Source organism: Phalacrocorax aristotelis, chromosome 1 (genome assembly GCF_949628215.1).
Source record: "Phalacrocorax aristotelis chromosome 1, bGulAri2.1, whole genome shotgun sequence".
Lineage (NCBI taxonomy): Eukaryota > Metazoa > Chordata > Aves > Suliformes > Phalacrocoracidae > Phalacrocorax > Phalacrocorax aristotelis.
This window is the reverse complement of record NC_134276.1, coordinates 100,888,226-100,913,923: the sequence shown is the minus strand read 5'-3', so window position 1 is coordinate 100,913,923 and position 25,698 is coordinate 100,888,226. Positions and strand designations below refer to the sequence as shown.

Here is a 25,698-nt window from a genome sequence, read left to right as displayed (position 1 = left end):
GGTATTGAATAATTTATATCATGTGAGACTATTGCACATGATGTATTCATCCCTTGTTTAGCTCTTACATTAATGGTTTGGCATGCTAGCTGTACATTGATATGGTAGATGCTTTCCATTTTTTCTGTACCAACTGTTTAAATATATCTTGTGCCTCAGTAACTACAAATGGGAAATGACTTGAATTATTCTGTTTCCCTGGATGGTTTTTATACGTAGGAAAAGAGTCCTTTTTTAATATATATCTATTTGTACAATAGATTAAAGTAGAGCTTTAAAAATGATTCAGATATTGATACTAACCGTATATTACATTCAGCTGGAAACGCGTGTGGAATCTGAAAAGTGAAGTCCAGATATTAGGCTAGCAGTGAGCCACAGGTATTGATTAGGTACAAAATATTTGGTCTTTTCCACCTCTTGTGGGGATCGTATGGTTTGATGTGTTGCTGTGTAGCAGGTGATTTGTATTCAGTCGTTAATGAGTTTTGCACTGTAACTTGAAAATTGTAAGTAATGTTTTTTTATATTCTCTTCGGAGGTGGGGAAAAGAGAAGGCACCGCACCCATACAAGAAACTTACTTAACTGCTGATAAAAGTATTACTTTGAGAGGACAGTTGAGCAGGCTAGGAGAAGGATTAGTGCTGCCAAGTACCGGCCCAGGCTGGATTACTTGAAAAATCTTGTAAGCCTATGGTCGGATAACACTCTACTGCTGTTACTGCTGCGCTGTTACAGGGTTTGCTAGATGAGCATAAATCAAAAAGCAGTCATTTAGTCTAAAATGCTAACATGAGATAAAGAATAGATGGAATTTATTTTTGTATGTGTCAGAGGGGTTGGTGCACGTACTAAGAAAATTGTACGTATTTTGGGACGTACAAGGAAATATTTTAGTACTTTTACTATCGATAAAATTGCCAAAATGAAGTTGTTAATTTTTTTTCAAATGAGGGAGCCAGTAAAGCTTGAGTTTCTGTTACCACCAGGCTGTGGAGCTGACATTTTGGGCACTTCTAAAAAGCAGATTCTGTGATTCAGATCTGAAAAGTTTTGAGTGTCATAGGGGTTGATAAAGAAATCCAGAGCCTCTCTCCTCTTCAGCAGTGACCCACGTTAGTGGCTGACAGAAAGTCATAGCCCTCCTTTAGCCCATCGGCGGGCAGAATAGTGTCACGATCCTTTGAGGCTTTGAGGCACAGAGGCTGCCGCTGCCACCGTTGCTTTATATCCTGTACCTGGTGTGTACCTGGACAGGAGATGTCACTTGCCAGTGTCAGGCACCTTCCACAAGCACTCGGGAATGAGAAACGCACAAACACCAATCTCCCAGGTGAGTGAATTGCAGTAGCACTTTCACATCAGTGTCGGGCTGCGGAAAGTGAAGCAAAACACGCTCAGGATCACTCGCGGCTGCCGTGGTGTAGAGGGAAGCTGCGCAGCTGCGTTCTGCTTTAGAAGAGAGAGGCAGTTGCTTCCAGAGTAAGCCTGTCAGTCTTTGCATTTAGAGACTTGATGCGAAGGGGGCTGCACGATGCCGGCTTTCAGAATACACGTCTGTGTGTGCGGGAAGGGAGCCTCCTAAGGAGCGCTGGAAGTGGTGATGGTCAGTAGCTGCTGTACTCCCCCCTATGTATTCACACCGTCACAGGCAGAGACACTTAATGGCAAATATTCTTTCAGATAAGCTTAATTTTTGAAAGCGGTGGGAAAAAATATGCTTATTTCTCATACGATGCTGCAGTTTCTTATGTTTGGTCCTTATTAGTGGTTCAGTTTGGTCAAATGAACTGCAACTCGTTTGCTGAAAAACTGTCAGTGGGGTAAACAATGAAGGAGGTTCTTTCTTTGGTCTTTTCCCTCTTCCTTAAAAACAAACAAACAGAAATTTACCCGTGAAAAAGGGGACAATATATTGTAAGGAGCAGGCACTATCTGATACAGTATAGCAGCCCATATAATTCTCTAAGGGGATCTCGTCTCCAGTCGGTGAGAGGGAACTTCCCTGCTCCTAACTGTCGTGTAAAGCCCTTGGAAGAATTTTAGCAGAGAGATACCAGGCCTGAGGGTGTTCGAATACGATCTTCTTTGGCTATTTTAACATCTCGGCCCTCGAAAAAACGCGATTCCTCGGGCCGTCCTGGAGCAGAGCTCTTTTGCGGGAAGCGAAGTTTAAATCCTAATGCAGCGCTGAGCTGTAATCCCCGTGTATCATTACTGCATCGCCCTGCCCTTGCTGTGGGGGTGAAATGTAGAACATGAGTCTAATCCTCGGTAGATGGAGCTAATTTTGCTTTAAACCTGAAAGTGTTAACAACAACTTGAAAATGTGACAAAGCTCAATTGCATTTCTTGTTTATTGCTTGTTTTCCGATTGGACGACGGGCCGCAGCTCTACCCTGGCAACTGAGGGCTGCGATTTGCATACCCCGGTTCGATTGGCCACCGGGCCGACGAGCTCGCCCAATCAGGCGGCGGGCTTTTAGTGGTAGGCTATGCTAATTACCGGCTGTTGCTGGGGTGCGGGGTGGTTTCCGCGCGCCGTGGTGCTGCATTGTGCTGCCTGCCGAGCGGCGCTGATAAATGAGCAGCTAATGATCTGCAGCAGCGCCCGCGGACTGCGGGCGGCCGCGGCCCTCCGAACGGCGGCGGAGGCAGGCTTTAATTGCTCTTCAGCCTCGCCCGCCCTCTCCCTCCCTCTCCATTGGCCGCGAGAATCTAGCTGTGTGCGTGCACCTCGCTGCGTAGATGTGCGTTGCAAAATGCGTGTGTGTGTATGTACCGCGTTAATTGCCCCCAAAAAAAAAAAAAAAAAAAAAAATCTTCGCTGGAATAGCTTGAAACCGGGAAAGAGCGCTGTGTAGATGGAAGAGGACTGTTCTCGCTCTTTCCCCGCTTAATTTTTCTATTTTTTTTTTTTTAATTAAAGCATCCTCTCTTGAAGTAACCAGATTTATGCTGAAACGTTATGGGATGTTAATAGAGTCAGCTTCAGTGTCAGTACTTCCTCAAATGCAATAACCTCTGTATCTGACTTAAGTATCTGTAGCTGGTGTGAATATAGAATAATCTATTTCTAGAACACACACTTGCCTTTTAAAAATGGTGTATTCGCATGTCTTTACTCCCCCCCTGCCCCCCCCAGCTGTAGCAGTCGAGTCTGGATTTTTTCTGTCCTATATATCATTCCTGCCTAAGAATATTGGGGAATCTGATCTTAAAATATTTTTGTTGCTTAAATCTGCATCTGTTTCTTTTTTTTGCTGCTTTCCAAACCTGCTTTTTCTCCTGTTTGGTCATGGATTAGTTTACCTTCTTCAATCCTCTTCCCTAGTCCCTCCCTCTGTCTTCCCTAGCTGTCCAAACTGTGGGCTTTCTCTGCATAACTACTCACATTCTTTCTGTCCAGTTCAGTAAAACTGACTGTAACGTTAATGAATTATTTAACTCTGTAAATCCATCTACATAGGTTCCGTGTTCCATTTTTTTCCTCCAGTCTTCCCCTTATCATAGGTATCAACATATGTCTGAGGTTCAATACCACCTAGCATTTACTAGTAACAGTGGAAATTGCTTTTACTGGCATATTTTTGACCTAGTATAACCCTGGTGTCAGCAGATTTTGAATCCTTTGAATTCATTTGGAATTGAAATTTTGGTAACTGGTTACATTTGACAATTTTTGTGAAGGAGTTTTTGAAAAACATCTGTGCAGAAAATATTTATTTTAATTTTTACAAATTTGGATTAATTGGTACTTTAATACCAAGAGAACAGACAGCATTTTACTGATTTAATGCTTAGACTTTGGACTAAAAAAGTTCCATTTTTTAAACTAAACATTGGTGCGCATTAGTTGAGATGAGTGATAGTCTGCAGCCATTTACAAGTTGGTCTCATCATGAAGACCAAAGCTTACTGTTAAAAAGCAGTCTGTGATTAAATCTGATTTTTACTTTGGTGGAATTTTAATTTTTCAGCTGTTCCGTAAACTCTTCAGAAAACTGACAGCAGAGGTAAATCTAATTGCTGTTGAATAAAGCAAACGTTTCCGTTTTAATAGGGAAGCTTAACGATTTCTAGTGACTTTAGAAGCTAAAAAGTAACATAAAATTTGTGTGTACTTCAAGTGGAGTTTGCTTGAAGCCTTCTGAAATGTGAGTGTCAGGATTCTTTTGCAGCATGTTGAATAGAATGACTTTCATAAAATCACGTCAATTTAAACTTTATGCCACTAAATTTCTGTTGTCTGCATTACGAGATTACCATGATTATAAAGTACTTTTCTCCTTTACACTTCCTTACTTACTGAATTTGTCAGAACTTTCTGTATAAACAGTGTTTTCTATTTGTATTTGTGTTTTTTTTTTCACAGCTTGCACTGGGAACTGAAGGTCAGGTGTGGGCCTTTCACATAGATTAAATACGCTTACATAGTTTGAATTAAGTAGTTCTTTTTAAACCTTTGTTTGGAATAATATTCACGCTTCACTTTTTGTTTCTTCACTCTTCGTTTAATGAACTTACATCATGATCATAAAAAAAAGTAGATCTCCGTTTCCCCCAGTCTTTATATTCCCTCCTTTTAAATGGCAGGCTTTCCATTAAATTAGAAAACTTGTAAACCACATAACCTTAGAATAATTGCATAAAAACATAAGATAAACATACATTTGTTGGGGGGGAGAAAAAAAAGAAGCATCAGAACCCTAGCCTTGGCACATTTTCACCAGCATTGGTGTCCTTTGAAAAAAGTGTGGTTTATTCTTTTGCATATTTTAATAAAATTTTAACTTTTTCAGTTTTAAAGCAAATGTTAGTCCTCTTCCTTAAATATGGTTTATTAAATATTCAGTAATTAAGTATTGATTGCTCAGCTAGTCTGTTTCACTTACTCATTTGGCATAATATAAATACAGTGTTGGGCTGAATCATCAGCCAGACTACTTGCTTGAGAAGCACTGGTCAAATTCAACAGGTTTATGATGAAGAGTTGACCAGAGTTACAGTGTGGTAGGAAAACTTCTGAAGAATGTTAAACGTGTATTAGAAAAAGATAAAACGTTCAGTAATAAATATATTGGCGTGTATATAGTTGCACAGCTGAGAATGTTTTTCTTCTTCTCTAAATACTAGAATATCCTCTCTTGGAGATTCACATGAAGGCAGTGTGTCAAACAGGAGCTTAAAAAAATAAACTAATCACCCAACAGTAGAATAAACAAAGTTGCTGCTGTGAAGCCTCTCATTCATTTCTTCATCTCAGTAGCATTGCCTCTTTGCAGGAGGGCAGCCTTAATTTTTGTTACTATTCATCAGAGGCCATCAGATGAAAAAGGCAAGTTCACAACAAACAAAAGGAGGTGGTGCTTAATGACGCCTGTAAGCAAGCTGTGGAGTCTTTTGCCATGCAATCTTCTGGACACTAAAAGCTGAAATGCAGAGAGTTGTTCAGAACGTCAGTGGAAGAAAAAGATGCATGATATATATGTATATATTCACGTTAATCACAAAGACTCTGCTTCATGTAATTCCTGGACCAGAGAGTAGATGAATACGCTGAGCACCTACTGCTGTATGCTTGCGCTGTCCTCTTCCAAGATGACTGCTGTTGGTCACTTTCAGAGACAGGACACCAACTTGAGTGGAACTTTGGTTTGTTATACAAGTAATTCCTATGTTAGTGCCCCGTTGCTTGAAAGAACTATGTTACTTTTCAGTCCTTAGTCCAACATGAACCAAGTGCCCTTCTTGTTTGGTTTTGTTTGCAAGCTGAAGTGAACATCCATTTCAGACTTCTCTCATTTGGTTTACTTTTCTCAAATTCTTGAAACCTAACCTGTAAAGCTGCTCTCCTGTGGAGCTCTGTAAAACAGAGATTTACCAGCTTCTATGTGTTCCTTATCTTTGTAAAGTCTTTCAAATTTTACATATACAAAATCAGAAATCTAAAATCATGGAGCCCTTCTGTGTTTAACCTGTGTCTCCCTGTTTTTCTGCAGAACAGGGTAAAATCCAGTCTTCTAAGAATATTGCAGAAGGAAATTCTTGTTTGTGAATTACATGGATACAAAAACAATGACTTACTCTATAGAATATATATGCAGGCAGTAATAATTTTATTTGGAGCACAGTCTGAGGGGTGTCAAGGGATATTATGTTAAATACAATGAAAATAAAAAGATCTATTGTATGGCAGCCTATTCAGTGAGCGCTACTTCCATTCTGTTCCTTAAAATAAATAGGGTATTCATGTAACTAAATAGTATCCCAGTTTATTTACATAGAGGCACTAAATTAAAACTGTGGAAGTATTCTGGTGTTTCCTAACTTCTGCGCGCAGTACTCTTCAATTTTTTATGTCCTTTCAGTCCAGTGTATACCTAGGTGGAGGTTTCTGGTCTGTGTGAAGGCCTGTGTATAGGTTCAGTTCTCACTGTTTACTTGTGGGGTTGTAGGTTTTTTGCAGACGTGCTCTTAGGCAGCCTGCTTCTCAAGAATAGAAGCGCAAAAGCAGAGTTCTCATAGAGCTTAAGATTTTGGCTTTGAAAGTTAGAGTACTTGTGTTTCCTGTAGGCTTTAGCTGAGAATTTTGGCAATCTTGGGCTTCATTTATAAAAAAAATTTAATAGTTTAACTTCCACAAAATTTGCTGAATTCTAAGATTCTCCAGAGTATCCTCAAAGTAATATTTATAAGTTAATGAAATATAGATTTACATAGTGTTGCCACTGGATTAAATCATAAATTGCTCATGAGTTTTAGGTATTTCCTTCTCTTGTTGTGGGAAGGTTACAGTGAGCTGTGGCATTTAGTCTTTCTGGTACCAGATTTTTGAAGTGGCTAGGGAGAGATATATACCGCAGTTTCTCCCTGTCACAGGTCTTAGCCACTGTAATTTTACAGTAGAGGGAACTAGTGTCCCTTGAGTCTAGGCCTTGCTGCACAAAAGCAATAAAGCATATGCATGCAAGTCCTGTCCAAAGTCCATCTCCTGCTGCAGTGCATCCAGGGAAGAGGATAGCCAAGGCAGGGAGAACAGTGTCAGAGCAGTTAATCAAGCCTTCTCTTGGTCTGTCTTTTCTCCAGGTTTCTTGTGCCATCTCTGCCATATGACCAGACACATGACAGGCAAGTCATGTCAGAGGTCTGCAAACTGTTGGGAGAGATGGCACCCAGAAGTAATTTTATGACACCTTCTAAGCACTTCGTCTTCTCTGCGTCTCTGCCCATTAGGAAGGAGCACAAGCAGGATGATTCTGGCCTAGTGAGCAGCACCTGAGAGGGTAGTTGTTTCTAAGTTTAGGGCTTAATTTTGCTTTGAGAGAAAGTAGTGTTTGGCATTTCTGTACAGGGAAGTTGGCTGAATAGTTATTGTACAACAGCTTCTGAAGTAGCCATTCTTAATAATAATAATAGTAATAATAATAATAATCATGATATAGTTCCTCCATAGTGTGGGATATTTATAACGGAGTTGTTTGTTCCACAGTAGCTGCTGCAGGTAATTTCCCTTTGTTCCCCGGGTTCTCTCAGCTTTCCTCATTCCAGAGCAAGCCAAGTGAAGTCCATGTGCCTTCACATTCTCATGCAGTCATTTTAAATGCAGTGTATGAGGACAATAGGCAAAGCAGCGTTTCAGCAGAGCAGTAGTTCACTTAGAGTTCAGGTTGGCATTTGCTTATTGATGAAAGGATGATTGTTCTAAACTCTAAAATCCCAAGTGCTTGACATTTACTATGCTTAGGCAGAACTTGGGTAGGTCTAACTTGTCTTAAATGTGGGTTTATTTGAACAGAGAGTTCTCCAGATACAGGTGTTTGTTGCTAATTGCTCACTGTCTGTTTTAGGATGTGCTATTACAATGCAGAGGTGATTGAGTAATAAAGCAATGCAGAGGTATTTTCACTTTTCCAGACTCATTTCTTAGAGGTATACTCAATGTAATAGCTGAGGTAGCATAATGCTCATTGGTACCAAGAACTTTCCCAAGCATGGAGTTTGAAAAACAAGCTTGACTGGAACTCTGCAAAACAACTGACTTTGAAAAAAAAGGTGGATCTTGTGTGAAGGAAGAGGGCTGTACAGTTCCTCAACCAATACAGGGTTATCTCTGAGGAGACGTTTGACTGTTTTCACATTCAGTAATTTGAATACAGAAAAAAAATAACAAGAAGGTGTATGTGTTCATCTGTGGTGGCATAGCAGGGATTGGAAATAAAAAGATATGAAGTCTGAAGCAGTCATGTGCAGTACTAAGAACTACCATACTTGGTCTGTGGTGTAGGCCCACAAGCTCTTGAAGTGTGGAAATGGCAATGCCCATTGTGGTGAATGGTACAGTTCACACTTTTATTTTTTGGTCATGCTTTCTGGCAGGTTCTCATTCAGCTGCGGACATACCACTGAGATGGATCACCTCTGCACATTGCTGAATGACTCAGACAGCAGAGGTAGAACAGGGAAAGGGAGGATGGGGCAGGAGGGAGGTGAGGTGAAAGGAAGGTCAAAGCATTTAGGGTCAAACAATGATCTTTATAGGGAAAATGTTGAAGAACAGGAAGAAAAGTACTAGCAACGCCAAGAGGATGAAAGAAGATGAGTTGTGCAGAGAAGAAAGTTTCATACTTCAAAATGAGATGACCCCACAGTCCAGGATAAACCCCCAAGGGATATTGCCACTGATCCCAATTTAGTTCTGCATTATTTCTGCCAGTTAAATGCTATTGTGCCATACTTTGCTGATCTTTATGGATCCGATAAGAAATTCTGCCTCTTCTTTGAGCTGAGTTTAACAAAGAGGTGGGAAAATGAGGACAGTGACATTATTAGGAAACAGCCGAAGTGTTCTGTGGAAGTAGTAATCACTGCCGGGAAGCCAGATGCAGAGGACTTAGGCACAGAAGGGGCTGTGAAGTTGTTAGAATTTTAAAAGAAAGTATTTCCCCAGGTAGCAGGTTAGTGGCAGGTCCCTAGATATATGGGGAATGACTACGTTTCAACTTTTAAAAGTATGAAGTAGAATGCTGGTGTGACTTTCACTGCTTTTACCAGCTTCATCTTGCACAACAGGCAATAGACAGTGAAGTATTTTTAAGGCTGTTGCAAAGGTTATGTTATCAAGTAGAGAACTCTCTACCTCCTGATGTCATGAAATTGGGATCATCTGCTACACTGGAAGATGCATTTGTCAGTCTTGAAGGCAAGCTTGTGTAACTCACAGGGTGAGAAGTGTTACAATAGTCCTTTTTTGGTTTTAATTTTTGCACGTGAGGTAAGTAGGTATGAAGAAATATTAAAGAAATGTCACTTCTTTTATGATATAATGATTTTAATGTCTGCGTTTGTCTCCTTTTTTTATCCTTCACTATCAGTATACCTAAATAGAATACTCTGGTAGGACAGTGACAGAGGGACAGAGTGTGTCACATCTATACATTGTGAAGCAGAGTATGTATTTAATGGGTTGGGTGACAGAAATGCAAAGAAACTACCTAATTGGCATGGGAATTTTCAGATGCAGTCCCGCGTGACAGAGGAGATGATCTAACAACGCCATAATTCAAAGAGAGAAATCCTGTCACTTACGTTGTGCTGCCATTTGTGGCACAGAATCACAGAACTGTTGAGTCTGGAAGGCACGTCTGGAGGTCTCCTGGTCCAACATCCTCCTGCTTAAGCAGGGCCGCCTAGAGCCGGTTGCCCAGGACTGTGCCCAGTTGGGTTTTGAGTATGTCCCAGGACATGTTATCCGCAGCTTCCTTGGGCAGGCTATGCCAGTGCACAGTCAGTGACTGTGGGAAAGGCTGTAGCATGGCTTCCAATTTTGTTAGACGCCAGTCAGCTTGTCCAGAGCATAGACTTTACGATGGCCCAGCTGTAGGGAAAACTTCAGTTGAAATTTTCCTATTCTTAGACATGAAATTTACATTACCTCAATACAGAAATTTTTTTCAGAAACAGTGATCCACTCTTGGGGAGGCACAGAGTCACCTGCAACTCCTGACAGTCGATCAGTGAACATTTGTGCCTTACTTCATGTTGAAAGGAGCAGGCCAGCAATGCATTGCATGACTTGGTTACCTTATGGTACTTTTTTTGGGAGGAGGCAATGTTTAAAGGAGTTATGTAGACCGATGTCAAAATGGGAACAATAGAATCTAAAATGGACGAGGTAGGAAATTGAATTTTGAAACTGCATTGAGTTTTTAAAAATCTATGCAAAATTGTACCAAAATTTTTCCTGTTATTAAACCAACTGTAGCTCATTTATAGAGTGTTCAATAACTACCATCTCAAGTGTTTTTCTACTTTGAGTTAGTAATTTCTTTGATATGGGGAAAAGTAATTTAAAACAAACCTAATTTGAATGAGAGAAATATTTTCCATACTCAGCAAATAGAGAAATATATTCCCGAACTTACTCTCTTCCACTGTGTTAAGATGATGCTTTAAAGAAATAAACCCTACCTTATTCAAAACGATAGGGACATTTTTGCAGTATCTGTATTTTTAGATAGTTCTGAGTTATGAACCTCTTTTGAGGTTATCATTTAAGTTTTCTCTGTCATCACATTTATGCTATTGGTCCTCTTTTAAACACTTTAGTCCGGTTATAGTTACAGTGGTTTGCTCTTAGTGTAGCATTTTATTAATGCTCACTTCTTCCTCACTTGCTACTCTCCAGAGACGGTAAATTTGCAAAAGTCAAGAAGTTGCTATTGTTTATAATTTATATTTTGCTTATATTATGGTGTATGGAATATCACTAACGAAACAGAGTGTTCTGAACAGCTTTGCTTCAAAAGAGCTGTTAGATTCATGACTGTAGGAGAAAAGGGACATACGGTCTCAAGACTGAATTAAGGGATTCCTTCTGTAGCTGGACCTTCTTTATGATAAGTTCTGATTTTTTTCTCATCACAGGCAAATAAATATTGATTGTAAACTGTAAAAATATATCTTTTTGTGCCATTCCCTGAACTAGCACATTAGGTAAGGCCCATTCACAAGATAATTCTACCCACTCCCAGTTTGTCATCTCTTCCCTTAATGTACTTAGTGCATACTTTTTTTTCTGTCACTTTGTTTCCTTCCCAAGGTGCTTCACAACATGTAATCATTTGAACTTACAGTGGCTAGAAAGGAAGATTGATGATTGACTAGACCTTGTTCCTTAGATATTTCTATGCTGTAGAGGTTATGGATGTGGCGTGGTAACAAGCTCCTGTGTATTTTAGTACTCCCATGGTGGTCAGTAGATCGCTTACTTTTTTGAATGTCTAGAGCTCTCCAGAGGAACTTCAGCCACCACGGGTTTTGTGAACCTCAATTAATGGCTGTACACAAATGTTCCTATTTCTGACTGATGACTCAGCCTAAAACTAAGGGAGGCCAAGAATGCTGCTCTAGACAATTTTTCTTTCTCCCCTCATTTTTTCCTAACATGTCATTAGGTGTTTCTTGGCTCATAATAGTAAGTTGTGAGTGTTCTCTTGGGATGAGTTGTACCGGGGTAGGATTGCAGGTATTGTGGAACAAAGTCCGGAAAGTGGCAAGGGCAGGTATTTCATCAGGGACCATATCCTGAACATTTCTTGTTTTTCTTGATAGCTAAGAATGCTTTCAGCAAAAGAAGTCTGTGAACTCGTGTGTCTCCATTTCAGTGACAGTAAGAAATTGTAAAGATGAACATTACTTGGCTACTGATCGTTTAGAGCCTGTAGTTATGGTTTTTTAAACTGTAGACCCAAGTAGTTCTTGATTATTGCTGCCATGGTTAAGGGTTGATACTGTCATCTTCACAGAAACTATTAAAATGCCTTTTGATCTGGTATAAGAACATGCGGTGTGAGGTAGCCAATTTCCATCTGTCTACTTGTAACAGGCTTCAGGTCATGAGACTCTAGTCAGGCTCTTGTGTTTAATAATGTCCCCCTTTCTGAGATTCAGTGCTGCTCTGTGAAATCGGTTTACATTTCTACCAAAGAGCAACGGTTTATAAAAAGTTTCTTGTTGGATACAATTTTTATTAACGCATGTTGACATCATAGGTTGTGTATGACTTACCTCCAAGCAAATAGGTAAATACTTGTTAATTTGTTAACAGACATTGAATCTTCAAAAAAAACCACACCAAACCAAACACTAAATGGAATGAATAATATAAGTTATTTGTTAAACTGTGGTTCTTAGAGAAACTTTCTTTTGTGATTCTGCAGTCCCACCACCTTGTTGTAAATTATGAATCTCTCTTTTCTGGGGCATTACTGTTGAATTAAGTGAATTGGTCCAACTGACTATCATCAGTTTGGAAGACCAGAAAAGCTACAGCCTCATTGTCTTGCTAGTGAACTCAGGAGAAAAAGGGTGTGCAAGTGTGAAAAGTGTAAAGCTGAAGTGAAACATCAGTATTACGACTGTTCTTTTGCAGGATAATTATACTTCTAATACTTTTCTACTTCTTTTTTTTTTTTGGGGGGGGGGGGGGGGGGGGGGGGGAGGGAAATGTGTGTAGTGCGTTATTCAGTTTATCCTGAGATTTCTTGTGATCTTTTGAGTGAGTGTCAGAAGATACTATGAAGTCAAATGGTAAATGAGAACTCCATGCTACAAGGATTTTTGTGTGTGTGTATGTGAGCTTTCTGCTTTTTAGGGACACGTGCAAGTGCAGAATTTTTTTAAATAAAATTTGGTTTTATTAAGTTATCTAATTTGCTAGCTATCTGGTATGCTATTGGGAAACTGGCCTGGGGTAAAAAAATACAAGAAATAAAACTTTAATTGTTTAAATTTAAAAGCTTTTTCAAAGTAAGTGGCTCTACAATTTAGAATAAGTGGTGGGTTTTTTTTACTATTTGATTTAAAGATTGTTTGGGTTTTTAATTCACTGACCATGACCTTGCTGAGTGAGATTCTTTTTTCCCCCCCCAGGTGAAGCAGAAAATCAGCAGAAATAAAAAGAACAGAAAGTAGATATATCAAACAGCGTCTTATTTGTGTTCACCCATTCTTACAGGAGCGTTCATTATATCCTGAAAAGTAAATGTATGCTAGATTTACCAAGTTATATAGTTGGAAGATTAACTCTGACTCTCTAGTTAAAATGGAGTTTCAATATTAAGAAAATACAGTACTGAGGGAAAAATATTTATATACAGTTTTTACAGGATCTGACAGATGCATTAATATGAAGGAGCCATGATATCTTTGAGAGACATCTGTTGATATATTAGAATCTTTGTGCATATTTCCCCCCTGTATTTAAATGCGAGCTTGTGAGGTTCATAGTAGATAATTTTAAATTTAAAGAAGGTGACAACCTGTTGCCCAATTCGTAGGTGAACACAAGATATTACTTGGCATCGAAATAGAAAAAGTTGCAAGTAGTTTTAAAAGTTTAATCTCAGATGCTTAACTAATATTTTCACTGTATCTTTAAATGTTGGAGGACGGTTTCCCTTTCAGAGATTACTAGGATCTGTATTTGTGTAAAAATCACAAAGCAGTTTTTAATGGACATTTTACAGGAGAGTTAGAGTAATTTTCTGTGCAATGTTAAGTTGACTTAGCTTATAATGGTTTTAGGCCAGGAATGTCTTTATTCTATTTCCATTTGTAAATGGACCTTCCATTTGTAAGGTCGTCTTGATACTTCATCATGTTCCAGAGGCACCATAATGCACACGAAAAAAAGGAGTTTTCATATATCATAGTTATTCTTTGAAGGTTTTGTTGGTGTGGGGTTTTTCTGTTTGTTTGTTTGTTTTTTAGCATTGTGAATATATGTGGGTGCTTATGGGCAGCCAGTTCATTTTCTAGAGCAGTTTGTTCTGTTAGTCTTTTAGTAGTACTGAATTGTAACAGTGAAGAAAAATACCAGTGGTCCATCACTGGATATTTCACTGTACAATTTTACTTCACCCCTTTTAAAGTAACAGTGATTATATTGTTTATAGGCTTTCTTATTTATAGCTGTTTGAATATTATTTTGACTTTTTTATTGAATATATTTTTCTAAAATGCTCTTAATGTAAAATGGCATTTGATTCCATCCCATGCAGTTCTTCTACTGCCCTGATAGGTGCTGAGTCAATGACGCAGTATCATTGTCAATATTTTATTTTTTCTTAACATAAGACTATGTGGTGAATTGAGCAGGCAGTTATTTTTCAGAAGGTCAAATTGATGGGCAGTGTTCATCTACTCTTCTCTATTGACTATAATTTTCTTGCAAGATTTTGATTGTAAAAGAAATGGGGATTTCCCTTGCTGGTTAAGGTCCTTGATTATTTCACATCTTGCTTCTAGATTTAATCTTTACCAATAACCGTGCTTCCAGATTTCAGTTTCTGATTCCACACATATTCCTTCAGTGGCAATGTTGGCTTCAGTGTGCCTGGCTGCTTGTCCCATCCTGCTCTGTCTCTTATGTTGTGCCAACATGGCATCCATTTAGAGAACTTCCCCCCCTGGCATAGTCAGCAAAAAGCAAAAGGATGAATGTTAAATGTGGAACATGCTAAACTTTCATTAGCAAGCAAAGAAAACCAAATTGTACTTCAGTCTGTCCTCTGCCATTAGAGGACCGTGAAGGTACAAGTAGACTATGAGCCAATTAAATGCCATCTGATGGATGTCTGAAACAAGAGTTGAGAGGTGTGGGGTCTGTCCTGGTTAGAGGCAGATTCTGTGCCTATGGAATTTTATATTTTTCAAGATGTTATGGAATCTAGTACTTTGGCCGTATGATTTGCCATTCTCCTGCAACTCGACACCAAGTGTTCTGTTTGTCTCTTGCTTTGCAGTTGCTTCTGGCAGTCTGATGTCACCTTCCCAAAAATTCAAGTTACAGTGCATGCTACCTGTATCTTGATGAAACTCAGCAGTAGAGGCAGGAAGCTGACTTGAAGTACAATGTTGCATTGGAAGAAGGATGGAAGTTAAAAATGTAGGCTAGTGAGCTAAGCAGTTTGTAGGAAGGCATAAACATTGAGGATAGGGAATCACAGAATCACAGAATGGTAGGGGTTGGAAGGGACCTCTGGAGATCATCTTGTCCAACCCCCCTTGCTTGAGCAGGCACACCCAGGGCAGGGGGCACAGCACCGCATCCAGGCGGGTTTTGAACGTCTCCAGGGAAGGAGACTCCACAGCCTCTCTGGGCAGCCTGTGCCACTGCTCTGGCACCCTCACAGGAAACAAGTTTTTTCTCATATTGAGGTGGAACTTCCTGTGTGCCAACTTGTGCCCATTGCCCCTTGTCCTGTCATTGGCTACTATTGAAAAGAGCCTAGTCCCATCATCCTGACACCCACCCTTTAGGTATTTATAGTTATGGATGAAATCCCCCCTCAGTCTTCTCTTCTCCAGGCTAAACAAACCCATGTCTCTCAGCCTTTCCTCATAAGGGAGATGCTCCAGTCCCCTGATCATCTTGGTAGCTCTCTGCTGGACTTGCTCAGGCACATCCTTCTTAAACTGGGGGGCCCAAAACTGGACACAGTACTCCAGATGTGGCCTCACCAGGACAGAGTAGAGGGGGAGGATAACCTCCCTCGACCTGCTGGCCACACTCCTTTAATGTACCCCAGGATACCATTGGCCTTCTTGGCCACAAGGGCACATCGCTGGCTCAGGGTCAGCTTGTTGTCCACCAGCACTCCCAGGTCCTTCTCAGCAGAGCCACTTTCCAGTAATTCAGCCCCCAGCCTGTACTGGTGCATGGGGTTGTTCCTCCCCAGGCGCAGGACCTTGCACTTGCTCTTGTTGAATTGCATCAGGTTCCCCTCGGCCCAGCTCTCCAGCCTGTCCAGGTCTCGCTGGATGGCAGCACAGCCTTCTGGTGTATCAGCCACTCCTCCGAGCTTGGTGTCATCAGCAAACTTCCTGAGGTTACACTCTGTCCCATCATCCAGGTCATTGATGACTATGTTGAACAGGACTGGACCCAGGAAGATGAGCTGCTGAGGCTCGGCACTAGCTTTTCTTTTCTTTTGGTACAGTCAGTCCAGCAAGTTGCTGTGAGCAACCTTGAAAGGCAGAACTTGAGTATTTTTCTGGCTTTCATGGAATCCATACACAAAATTCGTATCTTTGAAAATAACCCCGTCAAATTCTGACTGAGTTATGACATGTAGATGAAGAAGTTAGAAAAGGGATGAAAGGATAAATAGGAATAAATGATTAATGAATGATTTGTCACATTGAGAAGGGAAGAAGCGCTTCAGCTAGGTAATTTTTACATGAGGATGATTTTTGGGTTCACTGTGTATGAAAACTCTTGTGTGTATTGAAATGATGAAACTGTTAGTGTTTATAAGCTCTGTAAACTAGGAGAGGGAGGCTAACTGAGGTAAATATTTTCAAGCCATTAAGTACATTAAAAACTCATACTGTCTTTGCAGGAGGAGAGACTTCAGCATGCAAACCTTCATCTGTTCGGCTTGCACCATCGTTTTCATTCCATGCTGCTGGCCTTCAGATGGCTGGACAGATGTCCCATTCGCATCAGCAGTACAGTGATCGTCGGCAGCAGAACATAAATGACCAACAGGTTTCTGCCTTATCATATGCTGACCAGATTGATCCACCTGTAATATTAACAAACCAGGTAAGTGGTAACAAAAAAGTAATTTTATATGTAGCAAGTCTTCCTCTAAATATATTATACACCCATAAATTACAGGATCAGGGCAAATGTTTTTGTGATTTTTTTTCTTTTTGTGTTTGTTTTTGGTTTATTTTGGTTTTTTTTGAACTAATTAACTCCTGACTCTTCAAGGACAGGTGGACAAATAAGTTTCTGGCAATTGTTTTAAACATCTGGTACATATTTATTTTGATAGTTCTACTTCTGACATTTTTTGAGATGAGAGGGGAGAGCAATTGTCCAAGTGGAGAGTTGAAAAAGGAGTTTAATAATAGCTTTTTTTTTTTCCTTAGGGGTGTTTGGTGTTAGAATGTGATTGTTTTATTACTTGTTCTAATGGACAGTGTTTTAATGCAGAGTCACTGGTTACTGTATTTGGAATAGAGAGGTTTGCATGAAAGACATATTTTATTAAGGAAGATACGCTTTTTAAAAAAAAAAGCTAAATCTAAAGTTATGCTGTCATTGGGGGTTCACTACTACTAATTTACTAGTTACTATTGCAAGGAGGTAAAACGAACACAGGGATTATGACGATTATGGATGCTTTTGAGCTGTCAAGGTGAGTGTTTCTTCCTTACTGCCTATGAGTCGCTAGAACTGCGGAAGTAGCTTCCTAACTAACAGTGCTAGGTTGCTAGCCACAGGAGCTAGTATTGCCCTGTGTAAGAGATAATTCTCTTGCTTTATTAAAAATGGCACACCCCAGTTGTGAAGGTGTGAACACAGATAGGTTTCAAAGCTTAAAATCCAGAAGTCTCTAAATCAGAGCTTCAAAATTTGGTGCAGGCTGATGAGGCATGTTCCACTTAAAGAGGATTGAGAGTGAAGTCTTTTGCTGCTACTGGATTCAGTTCTGTCTTTGTGTTCAAGATGGCTTCTGTAGAAAAATCTACAGTACCATCAAGAGATGCTCTGTAGGAAGGCACTTACGCAGAAAGAGGAAAAGATTAGAGAGGATGAGAATGGTCAAACTAAGTGCCAGGATATTTGATACTAGGATTTGGAGATCTGAATGACTAGGGCTCTGTGAAGAATGGCAAAGTGAATGGAGCTGGCAAAGGATGTTTTTACTTTCGTGAGAGCCACTCAGTAGGAAGAGTAAATCTGCTCATGTATAATAGTATTTTGCTTGAGAAATCCACAAAGGTAATTTCTGTGGCTTTTTTAAGGTTAAAGGTCCCCCAGAACCTCCACAATGAGGTTAGTGAATCAGTCTGCCAATTAAGGAAAGTTGCTTTGTTCCTTTAGTCTTTCGAGGTACTTATCTAAGTGTTAAAATCTGGCATCACATTTGTGAGCTTTAGCATACATTAGTGCTTATTTGTTCATGCTTTCAAACTGAAAGGCAAAATCAAGGAACTTTAGGACGTATCACCATCCGTTGGTGTTTGTGGTGACAATGGCCTTAAAATGGTAGCTGAATAATAGAAAGCTGAAGAATAGTTTCCGGAGAACAGCCAAGAATTGTTGACCAAAGAATGCAGCCCACTGAGATGAGTATGTAAATGTAGGGAAGAAGCTGTGGTTAGCTCCGGAAGTTATCCATACGAAGAAATGATCAGCTGGCCACTGTGATAATGACAATGAAGCTGTCTTTGCCCCACTAACAGTATTTTATAGAATCAGTGTTTTTATTTTTCCAGTTCCATCTTGTTTCTTCTGCGTTGTAGTTTCCGTCTTCTTGTTTTACTGTAATTGTGTTGTTGAAGTCTTTATAGACCTCTGCCTAAGCAGCTCAGAATCACTACTCCTTTATCCTTTGTGAGCTGCTTTCAGCACCCTTGTCTTTCGTGGTGGGCAACTTTTTGAAGTCTTCTGACTACTTGCCTTTCATGACTCTTTCCTTCTTTGAGTTCTTGTGCTTCTTCCATCAGCAAGTCCCATAAAGAGTTCTCTTCACCAGATGCCAGGTTGGTACGGAGGCTCTAGATGAGCCTCTGTTGGGGAGTCTCAATGGCTTTTTGCCTTTGCGCTGCACTTCTGGTTAACCTTACCTGCAAAACCAAACCCAGCTAACATCTTTATGCTAGTGAGTCAGATCATCTGCTCGAGACCTTGTCTCTGTGCAAAATAATTTTCCTGTTCTTTCTCTTTCAATAGCCCTATAGTATAGAATTCAATAGTCAGCTCTAGTTCATCGTGATGAAAATGTTACTCTTTTTTTTTCTCCTTATGAAAAGCCATGACGCTCTATTGTTGAAGGCTTTGTGCTGTCTTACATTTCTCCATTGCTGTGGACCATCCTGCCTTTCACTCCAGATGTAATCTGCATACCATCTAGGTATTCATGTCTAAATGATACATATATCTCACAGATTCTTTCTTTATGACGTTTCTACAGGAATCATTTTTATTCAAGGTATTGCCTTGACTATGCTTCAACTTGTTTCTCTCTGTCCTTGATGAAAACAGTTCTGTCCTGTATGTGTCAATTCTGAAATCTCTCACAGAGATCATTTTCTGAACCGCCCTTGTGTGGTTGTTTCATTCCTCTGTGGGAATCCCACCGTTAGTTCTTTGTGTTGTTCATGTGCTTGTCTGTTATTGAAGTTCGTGACACCAGACTAATCTTGTAGTAATGGCAAACTCTCTTCAGTCATGTAAGGTGACATACTTCTATGTTTTCAGATACATAAAGGTAAGACGATAATGTTTTTAACTTGGACAGCAAAAAGGGTAGGCTGAATGTCTGTTGTAGAACGCTTCATAGATTGACCTACTAGCCATAAAAAAATAGGAGGAAGAAAAAGGCGAGTTTTGGCAGATGTAGGAAATGTAACTCTTAAAGGGTAGATCCTTTTAATGCAGTATCTTGCATCCAGTCCAACAGATGAGAAGTTAGGTCTCTGAGCTTCAGGACCCTCGAATTTCCTGCTGAGCAGTAGTCATCAGCAGCCTAGACCACTGCGTCAGCTTTGGTGCTGCCAGTTTCAACAGCCTAAAAGCAGGCGTCCAACAGCTGATTAATAGCGCGTTGCCAGCCCCTTGGCTCCTGAGAGTGCTCCATCACCTTGTTGATTCAGTAGGCAGATGGGTCAACGAAGTGGGAATGTCCCAAGGTCGGCCGTGGTTGTGCCAGGACTGCCAGGCAAAATTCTTTCCCGAGCTCCAGCCACCATCTGCTGGCCAGAGTGCCGCACTACATCGCCAGCCTCACTGCAAGGCGGTGCTCTGCCTCGGCAAATTGCCTTTGGCTAGGGAAGTCTGCCCTCTCCTCTCCAAAATAGCCCATCGTTTCGATAAACTCGCTTTACATGTCTTTGAGTGAATCTTCAGCTGAAGGAACTGAAAATACAAATGTTACAAAGGTTACTTTCTTGATTGCTACATTTGTGGAACTTTGTAAACAGAGTATTTTGTCCAAATCCAGGCAGAATTGACTTGCTTGAAAATAAAACTCAGGATGAAGTCTCAGCTTTTGGGATGCTGAGGCTTTGTAGAAATAATGGATAGCACGTAGTTCCCCTCTGAAAGTAAATTTCTTCAGGCTGCAGCAAGATACATAAGGATACTGCTTGTCAGTTGTTAAGAGTAGCTGTTAAGTTTCAGCATGTAGAACAGCAACATCTTCTGTAAATGATGTCATAATGATAAACAGCAAAGATGATCTGCCTTATTATGTTTTTTCAGGTTATTTTTGTGTCTTTCTTTTTACTGAGGACTGACTCCTTTTTTGGAGGAGTATTGTCTTGCTCAAGTTCCTGTAATGATTTTCATTCATAACCAAATAATGGGGAAGCTAGGCCTTGAATGTTAATTTATTTTTTTATTCCCAGTCTGTCATGCTTGTTTTTTGATTTGTAATGGCTTGCAGACCATATTCTGGTATTTTATGAATCATTTGGAGTTGCAGATTAAAGGTTAGGAAACAGTAATGACAATTTATATTAAAGTTATATAAAATATGTGTATTTGTATTACACGTTACCCATAAAATATTATTTACATAATCTTCTCTTGCACCTATTGCTTTATGGCTGTGGTGGCCAAAACTTACTCATCTCATCATTGGCAAGAAACAAATAACAGGAAGATACTTCAAAGCCAACCAAATTGCTTTGTTTTTCACTTATTTATGAGGTTTTAAATTATAGTTAAGAACTTCCAGCTCTGTCCTTTTTTATTTTTTTTTCTTCAGTAGTTAGGCATAAGGCTTTTTTTTTCCCGAAAACTGCTGGATTGTTAGGGTTTACTTTAAATCTGTGATTCACCAAGTGCTGGGCCTCCTGGTAGGATGGGGTCCTGCTCTTGGTTGTGTGGTCTTACTTCTCTGATGAGCGCCTGAGCCAGCTTCAGGAAGGCAGTAAGAGTGTGTGGCCTAGAATGAACAGAAAATAATAGATTAGTGGGACCTTTCTCCTTTAGCAATAACAAATGGTATTATTTCTTTGTCCAGTTCCAACTGGTTGCATCTGGAGAGTTCGGCATAGCCTGATGTGAACATAAGATAAGAGCTTAAAAGTTTTCACAACTTCAAACAATCATGTTTTGTGCTGTGCTAGTGTTTATCTTCGTCATGGATACTCAGATTGCCTGAAACTTTTTTCAGTTAAATACAAAAGATCAGAAAATTAGAAACCTGATAAAGAAATTGAGGTGAGATTCCTGGGCACATTTTGGTAACAAATTGCAACAGTTTAGCTTTCACAAAGCACCTGGAATTCAAAGGTCAGGCTGACCGCTAAACTGTCTCTCTATATGTATCTAAGATCACTTACCACCTGCAAAATCCTAGATTTTACTGACCAGATGTTTGCCAAAGATTTTACTGATTGCAACTGGATCATTGCAAATTTAATGTGTCCTAGTAGGCAGTGGCAAATCCTTAGTTCAGTTACTTCAGCTACCTAGTCAGCAACATTATCATTAGTGATGTCAGACTTTACCAGAGTCTGTCACGAACATGACCATGCAATTCGTTTCAGTAAAAGCTTTTCTCTCGCCTTCCATCTATGTTGGACATTTTTTAAGAAAAAAATATGTTTATGATCTGGCAACAAGAATTTCAGAGCAGGGTTTTTCATTCCCTTTCTACCACTTCCCCTGCTCCCCACTGCTCTTTTTTTTTTTTTTTTTTTTTTTTTTTTAATGGTTGGGTTGAATCAGGCAGGATAAAATAATGGCAGATGACCCCTATTTCCTTGCTGGTTTTATTTATTTATTTAACTTTAAAGTTATCCATTTATTACTAATACTTTTATTCAGCAACCTTATTTTTTTGGTGGAAGTAAGCCAGAATAGGAAGAAAATACTCACAGAGCACAAGTCAATGATTAAAGTAACTGGACTGAAATTCTGTCCCTACCTGCATACAGTTCTGCTGTTGACTACAGTCAGTTTGAATAATAGTCTTGGATTTCTCTTGGTTTATTCTCTGGCACAAATGCTTTTTTCACTTTGGTAATTTTTCTAAAAATCTGAAGTTTGCTGTATATTATGGGAAATCTTACTGTGGCTTGTGGTTATAGCAATTAAACGTCTGTTTTGCTGACCCTCTGGAGACACCACCTATTGTGTGGCTGCCCACCACGATATGGGATTAGCGTTGACTGCCTATCCTATATTATTGTCATGCGAGAAGGGTTTTGAAAGCAAATGGTGTAGGAGATGAGACTGGTTCATTCAGTTCTTTAATATGGTAGTCTATTAAGTAGGTCATTACAATTGGAATTCTTGCTAAAAGTTACCCTTATAATATAAAATCCTCATGATTTATTCTGTTTGTAAAATAGAACATGTATTATACGCAAGCAGAATTTATATTTTCTTTTCTTTTTTAAATGAATGTGGATAGTGACAGATCTATCTTAAAAAAAAAAAGAGAATTGAAGTATTCCATTAACAGAATATATACATATATATCTGCTCAAAATTTTCCATAATCAAAATAAAATGTATTTGGTAAGGAACAGTACCATCTGTTTTTTAGATAATAAAGCATATGTCCAAAGAGAGAGAAATATGTTGTCTGTTCCTTCATTCATTAAACCTTAAAGATTATGCTAGTTAAAATAACATACCTGAGTTAAAAATCAGAGTTTCCTTGAAACATGTTTTGTCTCAAATGTGTTGAGTACAGCTAAGGGGGCTCTTGGTTGCCTTTTTTTGTCCTTATGTGATGATTCTTTGTTTAGACTAGTTACAGGTTGCTTCTCAGCACTGTGTCATGTGTATTTGGTTAATAGCTAAGAAAATAAATATTCAGTATAGTAATTTTCAACATGGTACCATCCCAGGTAGCTGTATTGTTTCCACTGAGGCATAAGTGTGGACCGGTCAGAATGTGATGGGTATTTACGGACATATATAATTGTAATGAAAGTCATTTCTTGTCTCTCAGCCTCGAAATACAAGCTTATCCTCAGATTTGCGTTCTATCTTTAGAAAGATCTGAGGCTGCAGTATTGCTCTCTGGCCACCAGATAGAGACTGAAGCTTGTGCAATAGGATTTTTCTTTTTCTTTTTTTTTTTTTTTTTTAATTTTGTGGTTGAGCATTCTTTGAAGCCAAGAGGGAAATCAGTATTACCCCAATAATAAAGAATTTGAGGGTGTTATTGCATAAAATAGATAATGATCACTTTGTTCCATAGTCTTCCATCATCAGGAAGAAGGGAGTAAGAGTCTACAAAAGGAGCTTGGAAAAAGAAGAGAATATTACAAATTTTGCAAAATAATGGGGAGGAAGAAAAGGTCAATTCTTTCTCCTTTCCCACCCACGATAGCAAAATAGTACCTGTTAAAAAGTTCATATAGGTTAAAAAGTGTGTCCTCAGGAATGTGTGACTCCTAAATGCACAACTAAAAGCATGTTTTTCAAATAAGGTACTGGCTGCAAGCAACATAGGAGTAGCCTGCAGAATTTTAATTATTTACCATTAGGAAACATCAACAAATTAGATCACCCCCACCCCCCTGCTGCTTATTTCAGAGTTGAAATTAGAAGAATTTTTTTTTTAATAAGCAAGCAAATTTGACATATAAATTAGAAATTAAACTTTGAATACTTGCCCTACAAACTCCCTTTCCAAATTAGAGCAACCTTATGTCTGAAGAGTTGATCTGACCTATGGAGTTCTTCCACGCTGTGACTCTTTCCTCAAAACTCGTAACCTGTGTAACAGAGACCCTGTGCTGGTCATGTCAGCTTAGGACAGAGAGTGGTCCCTGCCAGTATTTGTGCACCGCAGCATGGTTTCTCTTACCAGAAAAACTACAGTGTTCTCATGTTCCAATAACCTCTTTAAGTCAGATTAAGGAATTTAAAGGAAATATTTGTATTTTAAAAGCCTGTAACAGTGACAATTGGGACTAGGTCTAGATGCAGTTTAGTTTTTTTAACAGCACCAGGAGATTGTATTTTGGTCTGATTTGTTTTATGGTTCACATTTGTTTGACAGATGAAAGGAAGAAACAAAAATGTTTTGTAAGTGTGAAATAGTTTGTTTAGGAACCTTTAAAACATACTTTCCTGATGTTTATAAAATGGAATTTTATAATGGAATTTAAGGAATTAATTTGGTAAGCCTGCTTAAGGGAAACTGATGGTAGTGGGCATATCCCAAAGTGAATTGTCTGGAAAACCTGGGGCGTGACTTGGGTTGAAATTCTTGAGGGAAGTTTAACTGTATCACATCTCTCTGAGAAACATACCCTAATCAGAAACACCACAAGTCAGTGGTCTTGCAGGGGTGTAAAAACATTACGTGGGCATGTTCAGAGTGGTGTGCATCAAAGCTTTGAATTGCCATTTCTTGGGAGCCTTCAGCTCTACTGAGTTTTATACTTGTTGGAGGTCCCAGCCTCATACAGATGCAGTAAGCTTGCTGGAAGTGTCTTGCCTTTCCTCCCCTCTCTTTAGCTCTCTTGCTTGTTCGCACTCTGTCTCGCGCTCCTGCTTGTGCTCCCCCCCCACCCCAGTGCAGTCTATGCATCCCCCAGAGGAGAGCGTGGGCTTAGCTTTCTCATATGGTTGCTTGGGTACCTGACTTCAGGTCCAATTTCAGAAGCACAGGCTGTCTTTATCATGTCTGTTTGTGAGAACCTTTTTGGTGGCTTCAACGTGTTTTTTTTTTTTCATTTGGTCATTGAGCAAAGGAATGAGCTATTTGCACAGCCACCATTGTAAGTATTAAGTAATGCCATAAAAGGTAGAGGAGCAGTTATGCTTTTCCAGTTCATTTATTAGTTCAGCAATAGTGATACAAAAATCAGTTTCATTATTTTTGTTGACAGCTTCTGCTCTTTCCTCAGCTCTGCAGGAGGCTGCATATCAGTTTAGTTGTAATAAGAGGCAGCAGATGAGATTAAGCCCTTGGAAGCGACAAGAGTTAGGAGCGTGAGCATATTTGATGGCATTAGATGAGATAATGGGAGATGGGGAGTTGTAAGGCTGAGTGTGGAGGAGCTTGGTCATCTGACTCTCTTAATAGTGAGTAAGGAAGTAGAAGCTGCTTTACATACATGAAGAAAGCTTTTCTCCAGTAGAACTGCTTAAACTTGCCATGTGGTTTTCTGTCACGTGAAGAGGGGGAATAGAGAGAGGCAGGCTGCGGGCCCAGTCACACTAACCTCAGCACTCTCTCTCCTAACTCCCCATCTGACACTCTCACTGGGTGAGACGGAGAAGTTGCCAGAGCTTGTCTGGTGGCACAGTTGTGTTCTTAACTAAGTGTCAGCTGAGCAGGTAGTCAGCTTTAGAAAAAATGGTTTATGACTTAGTTTTTTCTGCCTTTTTTTTACTGGGGGTACTACTCACCTCCAGCTTGCCACTTGGAACTTCATCTTTTCAGGAACTTTATATTCTCAGATTTCAAAAAAATCCTAAGGAGGAATGGAAGTTGATTGGTAGATCCAGAATTTACATACCATTCATTATGTGTGCAAAGAAAAAAAGAGGCACACAAGTAACTTTGTTGCACATAAGTCTTATTTCTTCAGGAAACCAGTAAAAAAAAAGGCCTGCTATTGATGATAATTTTGTTCTAAAAGTAGTCAATTTTAGGAAATGCAAATGAGGAACATAACTACCTTTTCAGGGATG

General features: G+C 39.5%; 1 protein-coding gene across 2 annotated transcripts in view; it reads left to right on the top strand.

Annotated features, from left to right (window-relative positions):
* DYRK1A (dual specificity tyrosine phosphorylation regulated kinase 1A) overlaps positions 1 to 25,698 on the top strand; it is an 89,814-nt gene that overhangs the window by 46,642 nt on the left and 17,474 nt on the right. For both annotated transcript variants that reach the window (XM_075100304.1, XM_075100314.1), the window contains one exon: positions 16,409 to 16,614. In XM_075100304.1, the coding sequence (XP_074956405.1) occupies positions 16,409 to 16,614 (206 nt within the window). The remainder of the gene's footprint in view (positions 1 to 16,408; positions 16,615 to 25,698) is intronic.